Source organism: Melanostigma gelatinosum, assembly GCF_949748355.1.
Source record: "Melanostigma gelatinosum genome assembly, chromosome: 7".
NCBI lineage: Eukaryota > Metazoa > Chordata > Actinopteri > Perciformes > Zoarcidae > Melanostigma > Melanostigma gelatinosum.
The window spans coordinates 24,998,614-25,021,758 of NC_136640.1; the positions used below are offsets into that span (position 1 = coordinate 24,998,614).

The 23,145-nt window shown below is 44.1% G+C and overlaps 2 protein-coding genes across 2 annotated transcripts; both read left to right on the forward strand.

Moving 5' to 3' along the window:
* The first annotated feature begins 1,657 nt into the window (after positions 1–1,657).
* LOC306780273 (protein phosphatase 1D-like) lies at positions 1,658–9,967 on the forward strand. Its single transcript, XM_079272582.1, has 6 exons — positions 1,658–2,230; positions 3,167–3,395; positions 4,702–4,826; positions 5,325–5,506; positions 5,709–5,933; positions 6,777–9,967. Exons 1-6 carry the CDS (start codon positions 1,705–1,707, stop codon positions 7,155–7,157), a joined length of 1,668 nt encoding a protein of 555 aa, XP_079128708.1. The 5' UTR covers positions 1,658–1,704; the 3' UTR covers positions 7,158–9,967.
* A 1,105-nt stretch (positions 9,968–11,072) lies between these two features.
* appbp2 (amyloid beta precursor protein (cytoplasmic tail) binding protein 2) lies at positions 11,073–22,473 on the forward strand. The gene is made up of 13 exons (XM_079271205.1): positions 11,073–11,301; positions 13,532–13,620; positions 14,533–14,684; positions 15,726–15,849; positions 16,755–16,923; positions 17,057–17,146; positions 17,250–17,317; positions 17,405–17,510; positions 17,594–17,718; positions 18,107–18,192; positions 19,246–19,436; positions 20,512–20,677; positions 21,586–22,473. The coding sequence occupies exons 1-13, from the start codon at positions 11,164–11,166 to the stop codon at positions 21,846–21,848; spliced, it is 1,767 nt and encodes a 588-aa protein (XP_079127331.1). The 5' UTR covers positions 11,073–11,163; the 3' UTR covers positions 21,849–22,473.
* The last annotated feature ends 672 nt before the right edge of the window (positions 22,474–23,145 follow it).

The following is a 23,145-nucleotide window of genomic DNA, read 5'->3' on the forward strand; positions in this document are numbered from 1 at the left end:
AGAAATGGAGCACTGGTCAAAGCACTGCAGGCCATCAGAGTAAACAACGCAGGGAAGCGCGCGACGACGAGCAGGAGGCTGCTATGAAGAGACCGAGGTGGTCCGAAGACAGCGACTCGGATTGAGTCGACGATGGGACGGGCTGACAATCCTCCCAGAAACGTCATCGGAGCAACCACACACGTCATGCATCCCCCTCAGTGTCTGTAATCAACACTAAAGATATCACTGAAAGCTGATGTGAGAAGAGGAACTTACCACCTTCGCTTGAAAATTGACTGGCACTGCGCTGGACACCTAAATACAGAACATCCAACATCCAGCAAACCTCATGAAAACGGGACCAGGGAAACTCCCCAAAGACAGTTTGGTTAAAGTCTGCGGGTTAAAATTGCCTTAATAATATTGCCCAAAAAGATATAGTGACATTTAAAATATATTAAATTCTTAATTCAATAATTCAAAGATAATTTCTGTTACTAACCATGTTTGTGTTCCCTTTGGCCGGAAAAAGTAAGTAGGAGCTTGTTTTGTTGAGAAAGTGACCTAGAATAGTCTACAATATATCAACAAAGTAATATTATGTAACATACCTACAAAGTGTATGCTACGTCTATTTGTTCATAATTCATTTCTCATTTGGTCATTCAAAGATTATTTGAATGGATTCTCTGAAGTATTCTTACTTACGATGATTTATTGTTCCCCGAGTCATGAGGATTACTTTGTAGAACACAGGATTTTAAATCAGTCCATATACAGATCAAAGCATTGCCACATATCCAACAGCTCTGAGAAAGCATCAACGGTCAGGGAGGTAAGAAGATGAACTCCATAAGACGGATTGTAAACACTTCAGGAATAATAAGTATTTCATAAGGTAGTTAAGCATTAAGTTGGGTTTGCTAGACAGAAAAAACAATGCTTCCTCCACACATACAACTAATAGGCCATGCTGGCAGTAAAGATGTGATCATTAAACAAAAAACATTGAAGGATGAAAGATTTAGGAAAAAAAACCCATTGCTATTCTTGGATACCACTCTGCAAAAAGATAAACCAAAAAAAAGAAGTGAATCGCCATGCTGTTACAAAACAGGTTTATCAGCTATAGGTGGCAATTTCATCTCATGCTCGGCTTTGGTCAGACTGCTTTCAGCACTCATCAGTCTAGTCTCAGTTTGCCAAAATTCAAGAAGACATTTCCGGGGACCACAGGATGCTCGATGCTTCCTCCTGCAGTGCAGAGAGTGTAAGAGGCCCTCAACAGTCTTCTGATGACACAATACAGCACACCAGCTTAAATACTTGAGCATTCTGCACGTTTTCAGTGGGTAAGTAAAGTCTCCAATACAATTAGGGGCAATTTTACTCTTTTATTTCGAATGCTTAGTATGGCCTGCTGTTTTCAACCATGGTTGCAACTTGACCTTTTGTTTTTACACATATTTCTGCTGCACATTTACACGTTTGCCCAACCGTTGCTTGTGTTGGGGGGCCAACCTGTAGAGGGCAACAGCTGCATTGGCGCTGCCACGTCAACGTGCTAGAAGAAGACCGATTCTGACGTCAACGCGTTTGAGCATGCCTACTACACTGGAACATAAACAAAGGCAGGACTCTGCGCTGCAGTAAATTCAACTCTCCAGGTATTTTATATGCTAACCGTACCGACAAATTGGAGAGCGACTCATTTTTGGAGCTATGGAAAACGCATTATTGATGCGGGTGAGTGTTTTTACCGACCAAGGAGGCAGGAAATACATGGAAGATGTGACCGAAGTCATAGTAGAGCCAGAGCCGGGCGAAGACGAGCCGACGTCGGGTGAGCCAGAAGAGACCAGTGGGGGAGACTGTACGTTCAGTTCTTTGGCTGCGGACACGCTTCCAGAGCGGACTGGTGAGCCCGATGTGTCGCTGCACGTTCCAGATGCGTCATGTGAACCCGTGCGAACGGAAAACCAAGGTATAATAGTGGAAGCGACTTTATCGGGAGGTCAGAGCCCGTCGCGACCCCAGCCGAGCCCAGCGAGTCCTTCCCGCCGTTCCGTTGCATTCTTCGCGGTGTTCGACGGGCACGGGGGTCGCGAGGCTGCGCAGTTTGCGCGAGAATATTTATGGGAGTTCATGAAGAAGCAGCGGGGGTTCTGGTCAGACTGTGACATGGAGGTCTGTTCTGCTATACGCAAAGGATTTGTAGCCTGCCATCACGCTATGTGGAAAAAGCTACGTAAGTTTACAACTATCAACTACAATGTCATGACATAAAACGTTATCAGCTGTCAATATGGGCTGTTTATGTGCCTCTCCCTCGGTTTGAGTAGCAAGAACATCACACCAAACCTCTCAACCGGACTGTAGGTCGGTCTGTGGCCTAGCCTTACATCCTAAAAGTTGTAACTGTTAACGTTACATGGGCGCACTGCTGGTCCATACATGAAAGCCGAATTGACCAGGATATTCTCTGTGCTCAATAATATCATTCTCATTTGAATGTGTGTTTATGTACATTTAACAAAAGGCCGACCTAAATATGTTGGCACTATCTCTAGTCTTTGTTGATGTGTGTTGCCTTTGAATATATAAAGCTCTACCAGGAATGGTTTTAGCAACCAAATGCAGCCGAGCTAACGAGGTTAGCAGTAGCCACTGGCTCCAAACAAAGCCGGACATAGGAGACCAGTTAACCTACCAAACCACAAGCCGGCCAATATTGTATTGTTTGCTTGGACTCACATGTGTGATGTTGTTTATTCTATTACACGTCCATATCTTGTTATTACCCATTAGATAACCTATCCAATCATGACGTAGCCAGAGTGTGCTGTGTCGTGCAGACAGCGGCTGTCTGGCTGGATGTGCCCGGGCATGTCAGCTGTTTTACAGCTGGTCACACAATGGTGTCAACACACAGTAAAGCACATGTCTGACTAGCATTACGTTGGAAAGACGTGCTCCAGGACAGGCTGCGTCCAATAAAGGTCACAGTGTTGTCATCAGGCTAAATATTTGGAATATATATGGAGATTAGCAATAGATAAATTAGGAGCATTTATTTTCTGCCCATCATTTTGCTGTGCTGTTATGTGTGGTTCAGTTTACTTCCGTTTGTAAGCAGGAACGGTTATAGCTCAGTAAATACACGTTCTCTCTTTCATCTTCTCAGCTGAATGGCCAAAGACACTCACAGGTCTTCCGAGCACATCGGGCACCACAGCCAGCGTAGTGTTCATCCGCGGAAACCGCATGTATGTGGCCCACGTCGGGGACTCGGCGGTGGTTCTAGGGGTCCAGGATGACCCTTCAGACCCGTACATCAGAGCTGTGGAAATCACACAAGACCACAAACCTGAACTACCCAGAGAGAGGGAGCGTATTGAAGGTCTGGGAGGGAGGTAAGGCTTCACCAACAACTCGTCCTGTCTTTACATATTAACATTAGAAGGAGGGTTTTTGCAGCCAGGCCAGCCCATCATTGCTCAGAACACATAACCAAAACTAACGTTTCAGTTGGAGATTCCTGTTCTGATTTAGCTGCCACAAGGTTTCCACTTGATTCAAACTGTTCATCATTTGCTCTGACAGTAAATTTAAGTTGCAAGTTGATTAAGCACACACTGCAGCAGATGGTGGAAATCCAGGGTGAATAAGTTGTTGTTTTTTTGGATCGAGACAAATGCTAGTTTAGTAACAGCTTATTCATTCCCAGGGCCCCACCAGACCCCATTTACAACAAAAAAGCACTTATAACCTCTTTTGCGCAATAGCATATCAAAATGTTGTCTGCTTCAAGGACAATGTCCTTTATGCTGTCTGTGGCCTGTCTACTGATAAGATGTGGTCGTAGTGATAGGCGCCTGGATGACAACAACCAGACTTTTATCCTTACATGACATGGTGAACTCCACAGCTTTAAAGGGGATTTATAGTTGTGCTGTATACATAACTATAATGCTGCTTTACTGCATAACATATAACAAGATTTAGACAACAATGCAAGGTTTAGTCGTGTTATCGGGAATGCCAAGCGTGCAGTATATGGAAAGGGTGGTGGGGAGAAGTGCTGCTTTGAAATCATATTACGACAAAACATGAGGCCTGGGCAGTAGGGCCGTGGACTCTAACGTCGGTCATATTTGGTATACATGGATATTAATTCATCCTACTTCACCTCAACATGTTAAGGCAAGTCCTCTTCCACGTAAGTGACCATGATTGATTTGTCGTTGTAGATTTGCAGCTACTGAAAAAGGGCTGACCGGCCCTTCCCTTTATTTCAAGTTGGAAATAATTACAGGACAGATCATTTATCCACATGGTGAAGGCTAACTGTACTTTATGAAGGAGAAAAGAAGCATTAACGGTTATTGAAGGAACGCTTTTATTTCTTAGTACTGTCGTAGGACAACCCGATTATGGAAATGGACATATTTATTTGTGACATCAGTTACAATGCTGCCATATTCTTGTCAGATTTGGGAAGATACTACTTTCAGCACTGCCAGTTTTATTCTGTATATTTCTACTTGCCCCTCCAGTTTCCTGCATTAATCAAATGCAGCTCATTCTATCCCGCTGGCAGCATAGTGTCGACCTTGTTGTTGCAACCCACCCATAATGTCTAAAACGGACTTTGAAATTGTTGGATACTCAATCAGTGGCTTATCTTACCTATTGTATTCTCTATCTATCTGCTGACAGTGTTATCAAAAAATCTGGAGTGAACCGGGTTGTCTGGAAGAGGCCGAGGCTGAGTCACAACGGCCCAGTGCGTCGGAGCACTGTCATTGACCAGATACCTTTCTTGGCAGTAGCCCGAGCTCTGGGTAGGAAAAGTTACTATCACGGTTATCGCAGCAAATAAGGTGGCACGAATGAATGACTGGAATAATGTTGTTGTTTTTATATCTCGTCTTATAACAAGGAGCTATTAGTTATATCAGGGATGTAAGAGAATTCAGAGAGTTTTGACAAAGGAGTGTACATCATTCCAGAGTTTTTGGACCCCAGTGATCAAAATCCATTGGGCTTCAATCTAGTTTAAATGACTAATCTAGTCAGGAAAATAGGGATCCATTGCTCTCTGATTGAGACTTTTACTGACCTTTTTGATTATTTTTGTGTTCATAAAAAAAATCTGGTAAACGCTCTCTGTCATCCAGTTGATCAAATGCTTTGCAGCACAATTTTATATAAGTGATCTTTTGTGCAGAGCTTTTAGACAGCAAGAGAGAGAGAGAGAAAAGGCAACCGCCCAGCAGTCATCACGGACAGTGTTTGTTAGAGCCAGGCGTGCTTTCAGCTCCGTTTCTCTGATGCAACAGGTGATCTGTGGAGCTATGACTTCTACAGCGGGGAGTTTGTGGTTTCTCCGGAGCCAGATACTAGTGTGGTGACCCTTGACCCCAGAAAACACCGCTACATCATCCTGGGCAGTGATGGTCTGTGGAACATGGTGCCGCCTCAAGAGGCTATCTCCATGTGTCAGAACAATGATGAGGCTATGGTGAGTGGAGAGCTACACCAGCAAAGAGCAGTTACTCTTTAGCTCTTATCATTTTGGATCATTATAGATGGATGCCTTCCTTTCCTAGCTGCCTGGATTGTGGTCTGTAGTAGATTAAAGCACTAGACAAGTAAACTACCAGAGTAATAGTCTATGTAATGTCCAGCTCATATCAGACCAATAACAGCCTTCCATGCTGCAGGCACCATGCGGGGTATCGAGTGCCCGGCAGCTGGTCAGCCACGCTCTGCTGCGGTGGCGCCAGCGCATGTTGCGCGCTGACAACACCAGCGCCATCGTCATCGCCTTGCAGGAGCCCGGGACCTCCCAGGACGTGCTGCACCATGAGGAGGTGCTGCTGGACTTAGCCAAGGTGTCCCAGTGTCCTCCCACCTCCCTATCACGCGCTGATACTCCGCTCCTTCAGGTGAGGGCAGGAGGACTTATTTTGCACCCAAGAATTCCCTAAATGATGAAACCACAATGTGGGATATTGAGACATTATTTTGGATAATAAGAAAATTATGACTTCTAATTTCAACACGGTTCCGGTTAAATTTTCTATTTTCAGTCAATTTTCAATAATAAGTTGAGAAAGTGTTGAATTCCCACATCGTCGGTGCCTAACAAAGGTTCATAGCAGAAGCATTGCATTACTAATAAACACTCGGGCAGTGCCTGCTTATGTAGTGCCTGGCTCCTGGCGTTATGCATACAGCTTTGTGGGGTTGTGTGGCCCGTTTGTAACGTGTTCCACTTCAGACCAGGACTGTGTGGATCCTGGTCCCGGGTGTGTTGTCAGGAAGTGAAGAAGAGTTTGGTTGTAACGTTGGTATATCCATCGTCCAGCAGCAACCGCCGTCAATGAGGCGCGGCCTGTAATGCGTGGTTTTTGCTTGCCATACTGACACTGGCTATTTAAATGCTTTAGAAACGGAACATTTTAACAATATCATGTTACAGATATTTTGCCAGCCAATTCAACTTGTTTACAGGATAATCAACCTTTGTTCCATTGCAATACAATGAATACATGACATCCTTCCCATGTATCTGCATATGTGCAAAGAAAAGGTCCAGTGTCACACACACTAACACACTTCATTCAGCTCAATGCAGTAGTATTGAACAGCATTGTGTCCTCTACTGTCCTGAAGTGTGTATCCACTTGAAGTAGACATGAATAGCTGTGTGGTCTTGTGAATGTTGTCGAGTTTGAGGGAGAATCATCTACATTTATTTACATTTTTTTTAATATATTTTTTTGCAGCGCACTCTAGAGGAAGACTCTCCCTCGGCCATGTGTGAGCTCCTCCCTGCCTTGGAGCGACGGGACGGACTATCGGGAAGCAACAGCTTGTACCACACAAATCTGTCCGACATGTTCACTCTGACTCCACTGAGTCCGAACAGTGGCGCTGAGTTACCCAGTCAGTCCGGTCCCACTGACAGGACAGTTGGCGACAGGACGCCCGACATTAAAAGAACTACTGACCGATCGTCACCGGGTCAGACAGCTAAGAAGGCCCGACGCAGGACTGCTGACAGGCTGCCGCTGGTCCAACACAACGCAGAGAAGAAACAGAAGGAGTCCAGTAACGTCTCACCCATTCTCCAGCAGCATAACAAGACCACGGTGTGTGTGTGCTGAATCACACACACACACATACATACATCAACCTGCTGCCTTCCACAGTCCACCGTGTCTCCAGTGGCATTTCTGTTCCTGAAGTCTGCAAGTGTCCCGCACATTCTCACTGTGCAAACCAGCCTTGCTGTGAAGGCTGTGGAGAGACGTGTCTTCTTGCTCAGCACCACATATGAAGACTTAAGGAGTGCTCATTTTCACACCACAGATCTAGTTTGTTTGCTGATGATTATAGGTGTCTTAATGGTTCCTCTTACTGGTAACTGTTGTAAGAAATAGGTATGACTAATGATGCCGGTGCAATTATTATGAATTTTACAGTTGAGTGTTAAGTAATTGGTAATGTTCATGTAAAAGAAATATATATTTTTGTACATTCTCTTATTGTTCGATGATAAAACGTGAGAATTAAGATGAGCTCCACAACAGCTTTCTGCATATAGAGTGGTCTCGCCGACGTCACGATCTCCTTAGTTACGAGGTCGGTCGGCCATGTTGGAGTACATACAGATCCTACATGGCGGCGAGTAAACAAGGAAGTGCGGCGAAAATACCATACTTTGAATCACTGGATAGTGCATCAAAGGTTCGCTACCTGGCCAAATTGAAGGTTATTGGTAACTTGGATCCCTATACGATGAGTGCAGATGGTTTCAGTGCCGATCCTACTTATCTTCCATCGGTAAACTACGCCAACATCTACACGTATCTCGTGAACACCCCCAGTCCTTACACAAAAGACGAGTTGGAGTGCTACAAAGGGCTCGACGCTTATAATCAGTTTGTCAGTGGATGGGTCCGAGACGTCAAAGCAACGGTCGTCGACAATTCTCATCTCGTCATTGGAAGGGAACATATATACAGATCTGGTCCGATATTTAGCAATATTCAATGTTTACTCAGTGCAAACAGACACGTGTGGTTGTTTACATTGTACATGCATGTCTTTGTGTGCGTGTGTGTAGGAATTAACTTTAAACTAACCCCTAACTTCACCCCCCCCCCCCCCCCCCCTCACACACACACACACACACACACACACATACATATATATGATCTGACGTTAAACTCGCATCAAGCAATGCTGAGGCTGCATCTCTGTGTTTGGCCTGTTGTACACGCTCGACACGTCTCTGGTACCGACTGCTGTCACGGGCCGATGAAGCTTCAGTAACCTTCTCATGTCCAAGTTTAATTTATATTTCCTTTATTAAATACTGTTCACAAACGAATTTGTAAATAAAATCACTGACCACTTATAAAGTGATCCGCACATACTCTAGTGTACGCAGAAGATCTGAAATCCCCCAGAGCTTCAAACCCTTTGTCCCCCAGAGTTACATTCCTCAGCTCATCGATCAGCTCATTGATTGGCTGAAGTCCAACAAGCCCCTCCTGGGCCGATGCCCCATTGTTACTCTTTAACACCTCACCCAGCCACTTTCACACAACCCCCGCTCCAGCACATTCCTCAAACCTGATCACACAGACACTCAAACACACTACTTGGTTCAAACTCCTACAAGTAAATACACTGTATCACATAATATCCATAATTAGGAGCTTTAAAACCTAACTTTCTCACATCACACCCTGGGTTTAAACATATGTATGTATTTTTATTCTTATCATTTTATTTCATCACTTGTCATTCACTTGTCTTGAATTCAAACTGAAGGTGCTGCTACAGTCACAGACCCGTAAGCTACTACATTGTGTGTATTGATGTACAACTACATGTAATAGGTGTTGGTAGCACTTTTATTCTTTGATAGTATGCATATGACAGAATGGAAGATGTTTTTAAGTTGTAATTGCACAATGCATCTGAAGGGATAGAGGGATTCACTCTCTTAATCATATTACAATGTTGGAAGTTGTAATGAAGTGTCAGAGTTGAGTTGTTTTGGTGTCCTCGCTCCACCTCGTCCTACATCAGGTAGGGATGGCTCTGTTTCCAACAGCGTCTGTGCTGAAGCGTTTGCAGGAGTTGCTACGTCTGTCTATAATGATGGCTTCTCCCTCTGCGTTCGCTCTGTCCGGTTGTTTGACCGTCTGTCAGTAAGAATACGGCTCCATCTTCAGCATGTCGGCCCCTACAGACGGGATTCAATACGTGTCCTTTGTTTTGTTGAGGCTGACTCAGATTTCATTTTCATTCTCCTCATACAATCCACTGTCCCTCCTTGCTGCAGCGTCAGTTGTATGGTTACTGATGTAAGCACACGGCTCGTTTGTGAGTAAATACACTAGGAGATTTTTTTGCACTGTCATGGTGAACTGAATTATCTTTGAGAAGACTGCTTTTATGCGTTATGGAAATGATGCAGCGAGCAGTGATCTGAGTCTAAAATGAAAACAGCAAATGTAGGATATGTGAGGTCACATCATTTAAAGCTTATTAGGTGGAAGGGAATCCTCACTGATCTGAGGACAGTTTGCTGAACCCCTTTGCCTCTGATGGTTTTGTTACAGGACCGACTGTAAAATCAGATGAGAAATATTACCTGCAAGAAAATAATGTCTTTGTAAAGCCTTGTTACACGATAATGCATTTTAATTGAGCTAAGTGCATCAACAGGAATTGGTAGAATTGTGGATTTGTAAATGTGAAACGAGCGATAATGTTTAGATTTGACACATCCTCTCCACAAATACAGTCTGTTACTTTGCTCGGGACCCTGTATGACTTTTCTATATGTTTTGTTGTCATAAATCGTAGTGTACTCATTTACTCGCGCCCCTGATTCAGACGGCTGTGCTAACAGCCTAACGTGCATGTGTACAGTGTAAATGTGAAAAATACTTCTCTGGAAATGACCCTATTTAAATAAACAGCTTTCTGAAGTAAAGTGATGACTGACATTTCTTCTGCTGGTAAGACTGTCACACATACTATCCCTCACTTTACAGTTCAGCCGCTTTGTTTGACTACTACAACTTTAACGTTGCGTTTGAATCTTCCTTCTCATTCTCACACCCGTCACACTTTTGTTTATTGTCAATTTACAGAACTTACAAATGCTCACATACATCCACATGCACATCCATACACAGGGATCAAAACCAATGCAAAACATGGGAATACAATGGACCAATGAAGAATAAATGATTAAGTACAATAAAGTGGGAGGGGGAGATTCAAATAAAAATAATTACATTGTAAAGATGTACATGTCAAAATATATGCAATATAAACTTGATAAACATAGAGTGTGACATTGCTGCTTCGGTGTTGGTCACAAGCATCACATCTGCTTGTATTTACTATTCTTGTGTTTCTGCCACCACCGATACAAACTACATGATTCCCATCCAACAATTATTCCACTACTGGAACTGCCATGTGTTGTATCACTCCCCACATCATTTATTATACAGTTTATATTAAAGTCTCAACACCACCACCCAATGGTCGAACCCTCCTTTGTCTTTAATTACTTGAATCTCCAAAAGTGTGAGTTTTTGGACTGTGACACTTTTTTTTGTCATTACTGACTAACTTTCAGCTTTAATTTGAATATGATTGCATCTACATCAGATACATCACGGAGGGATTCTAACTATTGTAATGTGTCATCTAACTCCCAATGTTAGGAAAGCAAAGAACCGGACAGTACAACGTACACCGATTGAAATAAAGACAGGCTGAACTCCAAAGGACACCCTGATGTGACTATTTGTATGGATGCCCTTCTCCTTTGTTTATAGACGTGATCACTGGGGCTATGCGCGGCTGTTTTGTATCGATTACGTCACTGCGTCAGCGCTCGTGAAGTGTGTGCGTCGGGACGGTGTCGGGTCGACGAGTAACAGGAGATGAAGGAGAAAGATGGAGATGGAGCAGCGGGTTTAGAATCGTGTCGGTAAATTGGTGATAGGACACTTCTACGTAGTCTCACTCTGAAGCGAGTGTTGTATGAGGACGCGCGGAGGAAGTGCTTTCATCGCAGTGAGGTAGCGCGTGCAGGGAGAGTCGGGGAGGGTTTTTTTGGAGAGGGAAAACAACATGGCTGCGGTGGAGCTCGAATGGATCCCAGAAACACTGTACAACACCGCTATCTCGGCTGTGGTGGACAACTACAGCCGATCGAGGAGGGACATCCGCTCGCTCCCAGAAAATATACAGTTTGATGTCTATTATAAGGTAAGACTCAGCGGTCGAGATGCTCGGGTGTATCTGACAGCCACCACACTGTAGGAGTTTGTCATCAGCCGCTAACTGCTAACGCTAGCTACAGTACGAGAACGTTAAGCTAGCTCTCGAAGACGAGAAACAGGTTTTTGTAGGTCTAGCTGACTAACTGTTAGCTTCCATTCTGCTAAAGCACAACATGGCGAGTTAGTATATCTGTATAAGGTCAATGAACGGTTGTTGACAGTGAAGCCATGGACATCATGGACGGCATCGATCGTGTAACTGTTAGCCGATCACACCAATGACCGTGTGACTGATCGTTACATTAACTCATGTAGCGTTAAACTAACAGCGTTTAGGAGCCTTTCTCAGACATACTTGTTACAGCACATCAGAGTTTATTAGAGCAGTTGGATGTCAATTTGCCATAACAGCAGCAATATACTGTAACTTTGAAAGCATTGATATGTGTTATCTACATTTCATTACCTGCCACATTGAAAGAAAATGTCAAAACAGTGCTGCTTTCGAGCCATAATCAGGACTAGACATAGAAATACTGAGATCATAACGTTTGGTCTTCAGATATGGAAGATATAACTATACCTGCTTATACTTTCCTATTATGCTCATTTATGATGTATACTGGCCACTGGACATAGATAGACAAACCTCCAGAACCAGACACCAGAATGCACCATTTATTCCTGGGACATCCAAGTGACATCAAACTGTTTCTAGCTGATCCCATTGGTGCTGTACTGTGATGGTACTGTTAACCAACGTTAGATTTAGGTAGCAACAGCAGAACCACATGAAGAGATTACCCGATAACTGCAGCCCCAACAAAACAATTAGCAGTACAACAGAAGGATGTGTAGAAGATCAAATGAATCAGTGTGACACGGATAGTTCCACCGCTGCCTGCTTCAGACCGCTACATCTGACGAGGCTCGTCTCACTCAGCAGCTCTTCTTCAGAACAGGAAGAATAAGACTCCTGAAAATGAAGTTTGATGTGTGCAGATATTTGTACCAGTGTTGCTACTGCAGCTGTCCTCATCGATCCACAGCTGCAACCAACTGAGCCCAACCTTTAGCCCAACAATGATCAATAATGTTACTGTGCAGTCGTTCAGTACACAATACACTAAACTGTAAGTCACTATATTCAACGGAAAATACCCGTTACTCATTAAATAAGGAGAGAATCGACGCCATAGCGGTGTGGTGTGAGGACAACACCTCCCGTGATCCCATGCTGCTTTACAGAAAGGAATCTGTGAAATCATACAGTACTTTCTGTAAAATCATGTTTTAGTTCTCTTTCTACCCTAAGTGTTCCTAGTAAATTACTTTTTTGTCTGTACAAATACTACAAATGACCCTTTAAAAACATGAACAACATAACATGCTAAATGACCTGCAGCTTTAAGGGAAAACACTTTAAGTTGTGACTGAATACTGATTTCTGTTATTTTACATGCATTATCATGAACAGTATAAATATGTGAAATATTACCTTGCACTATATTAAACAAATCATTTAGAATCCAATACAAATATATATTATATTGCCATTACAACATAATATAAACGTAATCTTAAACTACGGTTAATTACCTGTAATTCAAGTCAAGAGGAGCGAAAACACAAACACGCTCACTCATTTCCAGCTTTTGGAGATATTTGTTTGGAATCAGCTGCTGTGAGTCACTGAGATTCAGTGCAAGTTCTGCTTCGAAACTTTTATCCGGACGCAGGAAGCGACACGTGCTGAGGTCAGCGCAACGAGCGAGGTGGTGCGTGACATACGGCGAGCGCAGATGAAACGGTGGAGCTGGTTCCTGGTCAGCGAGCAGCAACAGAGCACAGAGTTGTGTAAAGGACGAGAACTACCGGTATGAGTCGGCGCTGCTCCACCCTCGTAGGATATGAGAAAAGAAACGTTGATCACTGGAACACAACTCGGTATCCACGCTGCTTTCAACAGGATCAATCAATTCCAGAAGTATTAGTGTATACTAATGTAAATGACAAATAGGAATAACTTTTCCTCTCACAGCGTAACAGATGCGTATCAGTTTTAGATGAGACATTCTGTACGTCTCCACCGAGACGCACTTTACATGTTACTAATCTGTCCATTAATTCCAGACTCAGCATTGTGCTCCTAATGGAAGAGTCAACGTGTGTATTATTGTCAGCGCCTCACCTTCTCCCTCATCTCTGTGTCTCAGCTGTACCAGCAGGGCCGGCTCTGCCAGCTGGGGGGGGAGTTCTGTGAGCTGGAGGTGTTTGCTAAAGTACTGCGGGCTTCAGACAAAAGGTAAGGATGTAAGGGGACCATTCACCCGTCAGTCGTCCTACAGGATGCTTCTGGAGACTGGTCCCTCACACAGAGAGTTAACAGCAGTCTGTGCTGAAAGCTGCATTCACGAAACAGAGGGTCTGCTTTGATATCGCTTCCCTCATGTATGGACCTTCCCAAATGTATCCTGTAGTAGTCATAAGTCAGAAAAATCTAAATCAAACTTCAATCAAAGGGCCACTGATGCATCATGGGTATGTGGTATATAGGATTTTATGCTTTTCATGGTCTTGTATGATGTCAAGCTGAATATCTTTGAGTTTTGGAGTGTTATTTGGACAATTCAAGATATTTGAAGATGTCTTCGTGGACCCTTCTGAAAATCAGCACATTACCTGATAATCATGAAAACATGTTTTAGTTGCATCCCTAGTATGCTTACTTTAGCTAGCATTATTTTCTTTTGGAAGAATAAATTCCATGACATTGATGGTCCAGAAGTGGACTGTCTAATGAGGCTTTGTTCGGCCCGGTCCATCACTCCTTTGACCTGCTTTGAACGAGCTGTTTTTGTCTGTGACTGTGCCTTGCGCTCCCTGTGCGTTCTCCTCCTGCTGGGACCTGTTGGGTTAGTTCCATCAGGGTTTGTGAAAGTATATAAATGTAACACTGGTATAAGAGCGTGGTCACTCTTCAGGTTGAGGTGTTTTACAGTGTTATCTGTGCTGTGATGGGCTGAATGAGAACACAAAGGCAGTAGTCATCAGCATTGTTCTTCACTGATTAGCCAGATGTTTGTGATGTCTGTTCAGACTGCTGGTTCGTTCTTTTATCGGTGAAGGCTTAAATGTAACAAACCACCTATTGGTCATTACCTCATGGTTGTGCCTTCCACTGACCCGGTCCGTTCTTTGGTCTTCTCCCCTGCAGACACCTCCTGCACCACTGCTTCCAGGCGCTGATGGACCACGGTGTGAAAGTGGCCTCAGTTCTGGCAAACTCCTTCAGCCGCCGCTGCTCCTACATCGCAGAGTCTGACGCCCACGTCAAAGAGAAGGCCATCCAGTTTGGCTTTGTGCTGGGTAAATGGGGGGGGGGGGTCTCTGACAGTGGTGGTCATTAGATATGCACCGTCGTCAGCTGATCAGCTGTGAGCGGTGACCAGCCGATCAGTGTTATTTATCTCAATTTTTACTGGTCAAAATAAATGTGTTGCACCGGTTGTCTTCTGGGAAAGTAAAACAGAGGTCATGTGACTGTGTGCGCTTTTGGAGAAAATAATGAATTGTCGTTGTTTATTATGAACATAACATTTTATTAACATTTTTCAGAAGAGAAAAGTTATTCAAATGTTTGTGTATAGTTCTTAGAAAGAAAGAAGAGTGCATCCGTGTGTCTCTGGAGGCCCTTCATTCCTCCCACTGACGCTGTGGTAGGGCTAGCACTGGTGAAGAACCCATCAGGGATCACACATGAGCTCAATCATCTCCAGCAGTCGATAGGAACTTTGATGACTTCAGATATAGTTAAATGTTCCACATTGATGCAGACTTGACATTACATATAAAACGGTGCCTCCACATATAATTGCGAATGATATTAAAGATGTGCACTAGCCCTGTGGGTTTATCCAATCAAGCTTCTCCAGGTTAACCATGTCCTCATTGTGTTCCCAAAGCCAGCACAGCTTCTAGAGAGGATATCTGATCTTTGATGTTATGGAATATGTCGTCCTATTCTATAACATCTTGGTTGGACGATTGTTAGCCAAGGTACTGCTCACCTTGGCTGGCTAGCAACCCATGGCCCTCACTGCCTTTGAAAAATGAGACGTTTCTCTTGATAAGAGGAGGCAGTAGGACATGTGTGAGCGCAGTCTTCTCGTCTAAATGATCCACTTGATGTGTGTTTGGTGACCGAGCTCTACACATGACTTTCTTTCTCTTCCACAAGTAGCTGTGAGAGAAGATACCGTAGGATGTGTTAGTCCCCACATAGTTTGCACTGCAAGATTTCATTTAGTTGAATATAGAGCATATGTTTCAATCACTACAGGTGATACTGAACCTATCTCCCCACTGATTGGGAGACGGTGGGGCTAACCTGATGCCTCTTGATTGTAGGCGGCTTCCTGTCGGATGCAGGCTGGTATGGAGATGCAGAGAAAGTGTTTCTGTCGTGCCTGCAGCTGTGCACGCTCCACAGTGAGGTCCTCCACTGCTACCGGGCTGTGGAATGCTGCGTCAGGTCAGTCTCAAACGCTCTGGACACTTCGTGTGTGGTTGAATCTACCATGAATTCTCCAGCCCCAGACTCGGGACGTCAGCTTCTGTTCATTTTTACCATAAATCTGTAAACAGCAAGTTCCTTCACTTCAGCAATCTCTCCTCCATGTTTGTCCCATTTAGTGGCGCAACGCCGACCACTGTAGCTGCTGCTGTGTGTTTGTGTTTTAATATGGTATCCGTCCCATGTCATTATCACACCCATTCAGTAATGCAGAAGTAATATGAAGAATGATCTGCCTCTCACACACGGGGCTACACATGGACACATGGTATGTAGGAGGGTCACATATGATGAGCGCGATCAATTGCTATTTTGGGTCAGATCAGACTTGTATTGAGGTTGTTAAGGCTGCAATGAATGGAAAGATTTCACCGGGTTAACCTGATCTGCCATGCTCATATTCTAAACGGTGGCATCAAGAAGCTCCTGGGGGGGGGGGGGTCTGTATGAGCGCAAATCAATGTAAATATGATTTGGGGTGAGTTGTAGATTTGTGCTCGCGGGTATTGACATTGCAACTCAAACATGGTAAATATTGTACTTTTTACTCGACTGCTGTTCTCTGACAGCTTTTGTTCACTTTTCAGACTGTACAGACAAAGCGTGTTCATATTGTTTGAAGTACAGAAATAACCCCACAGTGTTTCTCTTTTTACAGTAAACTGGAGTCAAGTTGCTGAAATAGATTTCCTAACTATTTTAGTTCATTAGCTGTAGGTCTGTTAGAATTATTCAGATTCAAATCATGATGTGAATATTCACTATCGTTCTTGTGTGTGTGTGTGTGTGTGTGTGGCTCCTTTTAGAATGTTTGACTTCATGTCGACATCCAGTGACTGAGTTTCTCTCCGCTGTGTGCACAGGCTGCTTCATGTCCGCAATGGCAACTGTAAGTACCACCTGGGGGAGGAGACCTTCAAGCTCGCTCAGTCTTACATGGACAAGCTAGCCAAACACGGCCACCTGGCCAACAAGGCGGCGCTGTACGGCGAGCTTTGTGCCTTGCTCTTCGCCAAAAGCCACTACGACGAGGTAAACACGTCTGACCATTGTACGCTATCAGGGCAAGTGCTTCTCATTGAAATGATTTGAATGATGGCGTGTGAGTGGTTTACAGCATCACAGAGTTGTTCCACTCCAGATGTCCTTTACCTGCATTTTCCAGGCGTACCGGTGGTGTATAGAGGCCATGAAGGAAATTAGTCCGGGGCTGCCTGTCAAAGTAGTGGTTGATGTCCTCCGGCAAGCCTCCAAGGTTAACTATGTCCTTCTATGTTACAAGATAATACGGAGTTGTTCTTGGGATGTGTCTGCAGGACAGCAGTGTTGTAAAGAAATGTGTCGTGTTTCTGCTGCAGGCCTGCGTGGTCAAGAGGGAGTTCAGGAAAGCAGAGCAGCTGATCAAACATGCCGTGTTTCTAGCGAGGTAACCCACTGTGTCTCACAGAGACTCTACATTGTTCTCATTCTCTTTCTGATCCGGAGTTCTGATTCACTGTTTTGTGTCTGGCAGAGAACATTTTGGACACAAGCATCCGAAGTACTCCGATACGCTGCTAGATTATGGATTTTACTTATTAAATGTAGACAACATATGCCAATCAGTTGCTATTTACCAGGTAAGTCGTAAGGCTCCTCGTCAACTTATGTGTCTTTGTTTTTGTGTGAGATTCAAAGTTCTTTCTTTTTGTTCGAATTGCAGACAGCGCTGGACATCCGACAGTCTGTGTTCGGGGGGAAGAACATCCACGTTGCCACCGCCCATGAAGACCTGGCCTACTCCTCATATGTGCACCAGTATAGCTCTGGCAAATTTGACAACGCTCTGTGAGTACAATGAATCTCACTAACTGCACTGTTTGTACACCAGCCAGCTAATTCCATCAGACATGAGCTCCCTTGTAGATGTAGCACAAGACCATGAGTCACACTGTGCCCTTCTGTTCTGCAGGAGTTATGTTATGCTCTGGACATGTGCCATTTCATATGTTAAAAAGCAATATCTGTGTTTTAGACAGTGTTAGATGACGGCAATCGTGTTTCTTTGTATGTTTGAATGATTCACTGACCTCTCTAACCCTGATGTGAGCTTCAAAACAGCTTGCCTCATGGGAAACGCTTGACTTTCTTGGAAGTGTTTATCCTGAGTAGAATACAGTTCCCAGTCAAGTCTAAGGTCATGAAATGTTTGGATCAGCTGCTGTTTGTCCCTCAGATTCCATGCGGAACGTGCCATAGACATCATAACTCATATTCTGCCTGAGGACCATCTGCTGCTGGCCTCCTCCAAGAGAGTCAAAGGTGAGGCGAGCTTCTGGGATTCTGCCCACTGTGTGGAGGGTACAGGGGGTGTCAGGCAGGCATCTGTCTTAAAGCGAGGATAATGGAATGTCCCTAAGGAAAGGTCATGAGGGCTCTCCACCGATTAATATGTCACCGCGATTAATCGCATGATTGTCCACAGTTCAGCACACATTAGTTGCAATTCATCGGTTCAAAATGTACCTTTTTAAATGAAGATTTGTCACGGATTTAACATTGTTATTAACATGGGAGTGGACAAATATTATTCCTTTATGCAAAATGTATTTATTATTGGAAATGAATTAAAACAAGTAATGTTCAGAAACCCTCAGATACTACACTTAGCATAAAAATATATACTCGTATCATAAGGTCACAAACTGAAGCCCAACAGGCAACAACAGCTCCGTGTACTTTGTTTAATGTAGGGCTTTACGAAATGTCTTTTTTCACATTATGAGCCTCTATTGATGTATTCAAATGAACCTTTGAATGTCTGCGTCCTAGTTTATGATTTCATCTCACTAAAACAAATGGGGAAAATATGATTTTGTGCCGCTGTGGTTGTATAAATGTGATTCATGATGCCGTTAGATTGCTGATAGACCCCTGTGTGAGTACCGGGTCAGCAAGATGCTGATGTCGATGCATGCGACCGAAGTTCCCCCTGCTGGTAACAATAATGCTAATGTCAGGTAGCCTCACTGATTGCTGAGTCGAGTCCAATAGTCACCCGCTGTAGTCTCTCCTAACTCCCTCGCTCCCTTTGCTTTATGCTCTTTACATAAGTTGTGTATATTCAAGGCTGGGCTGGATCGCGAAGGCAGTTCATATGTGCAGTCCAAATAATTGAATGCAGACCTGCGCTTAGGCCTCCGATATATATGTGGTGTTTTAACTATTTAAACATGATATTTTAGTGTGTGTGTGTGTACACTGCTTGAGAAGGTAACAGTGAGGTGATGGTTCACAAAAGAATGACATAGCGCTGTGGCTCTGCTGGTCAGTCCTGGGGAGAAGTCTAATATGTGCTCGGTGTGTTTCCCTCAGCTCTTATTCTGGAGGAAATCGCCATCGACTGTCACAATAAGGAGACAGAGGAGCGCCTTCTTCAAGAGGCTCATGACCTTCACCTCTCCTCACTGCAGCTGGCAAAGAAGGCCTTCGGAGAGTTCAACGTCCAGACTGCCAAGCACTACGGCAACCTAGGACGCCTCTACCAGTCCATGAGGAAGTTCAAGGTGTGTGTGTGTGTGTGTGTGTGTGTGTGTGTGTGTGTGTGTGTGTGTGTGTGTGTGTGTGTGTGTGTGTGTGTGTGTGTGTGTGTGTGTGTGTGTGTGTGTGTGTGTGTGTGTGTGTGTGTGTGTGTCCTATCCAATTCTCGCATTCTTTTTCACTGAAATAATTAGGCATCAAAGAGTAACTCAACCCATAACCCCCGACAACACTTTCTTCAGCTAACAACCAATGTGTATGTAGTTACTACATACACATTGTACTACTACACGACTACATTGTAGTCGTGTAGTAGTGTTGTGTAGTAGTGTTACTACATTGTAGTAGTGTTGTTGATGGATTCAGGTCCAAATCTTGACATTTTAGTGCAAAGTGTTAGAATTCTACATATTGTGTTAAAATGTGCATAGAAACTGCCCTCTAGTGGTTAAACCCAGATGTTGCATTTTCATTTTGCTCTGGGCTGATTTAGAGCCACAATTTTCTCATGTGTCCATCTTCAAGAATTGATAGAAGCAGTGAGTTTACTGTAAACTCTCTTTATTTAGGAAGTGCTTTCAGACATCTGACAACAATCTATAATGTAGAAAGCTGCATCTTTTCAATACCAGTATCTGATTCGCCTTAGAATCAAGTCATTTCAGCACCTCTACTGATAACTGACCTGTGGTTAAAATGTCTGAAGACTACAGTCATGTGCCTGCATGTCCATTGAAATAGGGCTTGCTTGCTGTGATCCTTTCTCCGGTTCATACTGGCCATTAACAGATCTCCCCCCCCCCCCATGCTCTCAGTGGAAGTGATGAGGGACACAATGTGTACAAATGCATTCTAACGTTCATCTGAAGATAGTTTGACGCTTCAGCTGTCTAGAAGATATTGACATAATTTGTGTCAAATGCAAAGGGCCATTACAGACATGCATCTGACCCAGCGTCAAGGGACCAGGTCTGCCTGGTGTAGCTGACCAATCATAGCACAGTAGGACCAGCTGTTCACAGCATGAGAAAGTGACTTGGCTTTGCATTTTTACCTTGGTGTGAGATCCATATCTCTGTCTCTGTGTGCTTGTGTAACCAGGAGGCAGAGGAGATGCACATCAAAGCCATCCAGATCAAGGAGCAGCTTCTGGGCCACGAGGACTACGAGGTGGCTCTGTCTGTGGGTCACCTGGCCTCCCTCTACAACTACGACATGAACCAGTACGAGGACGCAGAGAGGCTCTACCTGCGCTCCATCGCTATCGGTCAGACATGGGTGGGATGGATGGGTCACACATGCTGGCTGTTCTTCAGCTCTTACTTCCTCTCTTTACTGTACAAATGATACCTGAGCTGCTGAATAAGCAGGCTGGGAACACTTCCTATGAAATGAACCTCAGAGCCAGTTGGCCGTTCTCCATAGGTCACCATGGTGATTTAGCAAGCCTGCTTCTCGATCCCACAGAGCCTGGTTTAATCATGGCTGGATAGCTGTGTAACACAGGCCTGCAATCACTCCTGTGTCTCTTGGATTCCAGAAAACCACTGTCTCTCTTGACACTAGCCTCTGATGCTTAATGTCTGCCCATGGCTGAATAGCCCACGGTGGGGCAACCAGTTAGCTACCAGCAGCCTGTTCAGCAGAACATTTCTGGATGAATCACTTGATCTCATAAACATCAGAAAATAGCTTTTTTTTTTAAAAGGTAAAGCAGTAAAGTATCAATTGGCAAGTTTAACATTTCTGCAAAAAATGGACATAAAGTACAATGTGTAATACATGTGTAATACATGTGCCAAACAATAGAGGTCAGCATTTCTCCTCTGCTACTGGAGCTACAAACTTGCAGCAGGACAAGACTGCGCAGAATTCAACCAAACTACTGAAGCTCTGAGAGCCGGTTAAATAACCCTGCTACCTTACAACCTCTGTGTGGTGTCTGTTTGGGGCTGTACGCTCTGTGTCGGGTTTAATAGTTTGTTCATTACAGCTAAAGTGGCCTCAAATCATGCTTGACTTTAAGCCTCAATATAATTTAAACGGGTGAGTTGCCGCTTGATTGCAACTAATGGATTATCGGAAGATTTGACAATGCATGCTTAGTGGTTTGACCGATCAATGAATCGCTCTGGAATGATGAAACACGGTGTGATGTGTGTTGTGTCCTCACAGGTAAGAAGCTGTTTGGAGAGGGCTACAGTGGGCTGGAGTACGACTACCGAGGCCTCATCAAACTCTACAACTCAGTGGGAAACTATGAGAAGGTGTTTGAATACCACAACGTACTGTCCAACTGGAACCGGCTGAGGGACCGGCAGTTTGCCGTGGCAGATGCGCTGGAGGATGTCAACACTACGCCCCAGCAGACCCATGAGGTGGTACAAGCGTTCCTATTGGCTCAGAGCCTGGGCCCCACCCGGCCCTGTCTCGGCTGAATTTTATGAAGGAAGAGAGGGAATAAGAGACACGTGGGCTTTAGTCTGGTGAGGACACGTACTAAGTACCAATGTGATGCTTCAGTTGCACACAGTCAATTAGTAATGCACAGTCAATTCAAGTGTCACCGGCGATTTGTTGGCTTTATAGTCTCTGCAGATGCCAGTACACACAGACATACACACACATTTAGCTGTGCAAAAAAACAAAGTAGAGACACCATTATCAAACCTCATGGACATTTCTACACCACCAAGATGCAGCTTCACCCCACAGAGCGGACGTTTCTCTGAGAGAAAGAGGAACCACGACTGAGCAGGAAAACCCCTCAACCATCCTGTAAGGATGACAAATGATCTCTTTTCTCGCTCGCCTTTTTTCTTTTAATTTTGGAATCGGAGGAGATTTTAATATTTTTTTTGTATTTGAACCGGTGTATCTCTGAATGCCATGAGACACATCGCAGATGGAACCATGTTTCTCCAGGGCTCTCGACACAACAGTGACTGGACACCAAGCTCATCTGTGAAAGACTTTGAATCAACGTCACCACTTGGTGGATCAGAGAAAGAAAATGTCAGATATTTTTGACACTTGTACAGTAAAATAATACAGCAGATTGTACACTTGTTTTTTTGTTTTTTTTCCTTTGCAAAGAAATGAAAGTGGACCTTAAGAGAACTGCTCGTTGGAGAGAGATTACAAACAGTGGAATGTGTTCATCCAGTGGGTATAACGTTGCACACAGCTCTTGTTTTCACGATATATTTCATCAGTTTTTATCTCTGTTTCCAGCTTAGTACTGACAAAAATTAAAATGCCAACAATTTATATGTAAACAAGTGTTTATGTAGCCCTTTGTATATGCTTTTCTTACTGAGAGAGCCATGAAGTCTGAAGAAAGGCTCCACACTTTTACTTTAAACGAGGGACTTGGATAGGAGTGAACAGGAAGATGCTACATGTACAGAGGCTTCTACGCCTCCCTTTGTGCGTGTGTGTGCGTGTGCGTGCGCCTGCGGATAGAACGCTGGGTGTCCAAGTGCTCCACTGATGATTACCAGCTTGCAGTTATCTGCCTGTAGACGGACCCGTACTCTTAAGTGCTAAATACACTATTCTACCCTTAGGGGCCCTACGATGGTGACCTATATTGTGTGCATGTGTCGTTGACCTGTGCATTGTTCCTCTCCCTCCTGTCAAACATCCCATGAATGCAAAGGCTCACATATTTGGTTACTGGACCATGTTTTTCCATCAGCCTGACCACACTGAAGCCCATCAGTTGTTTCATCT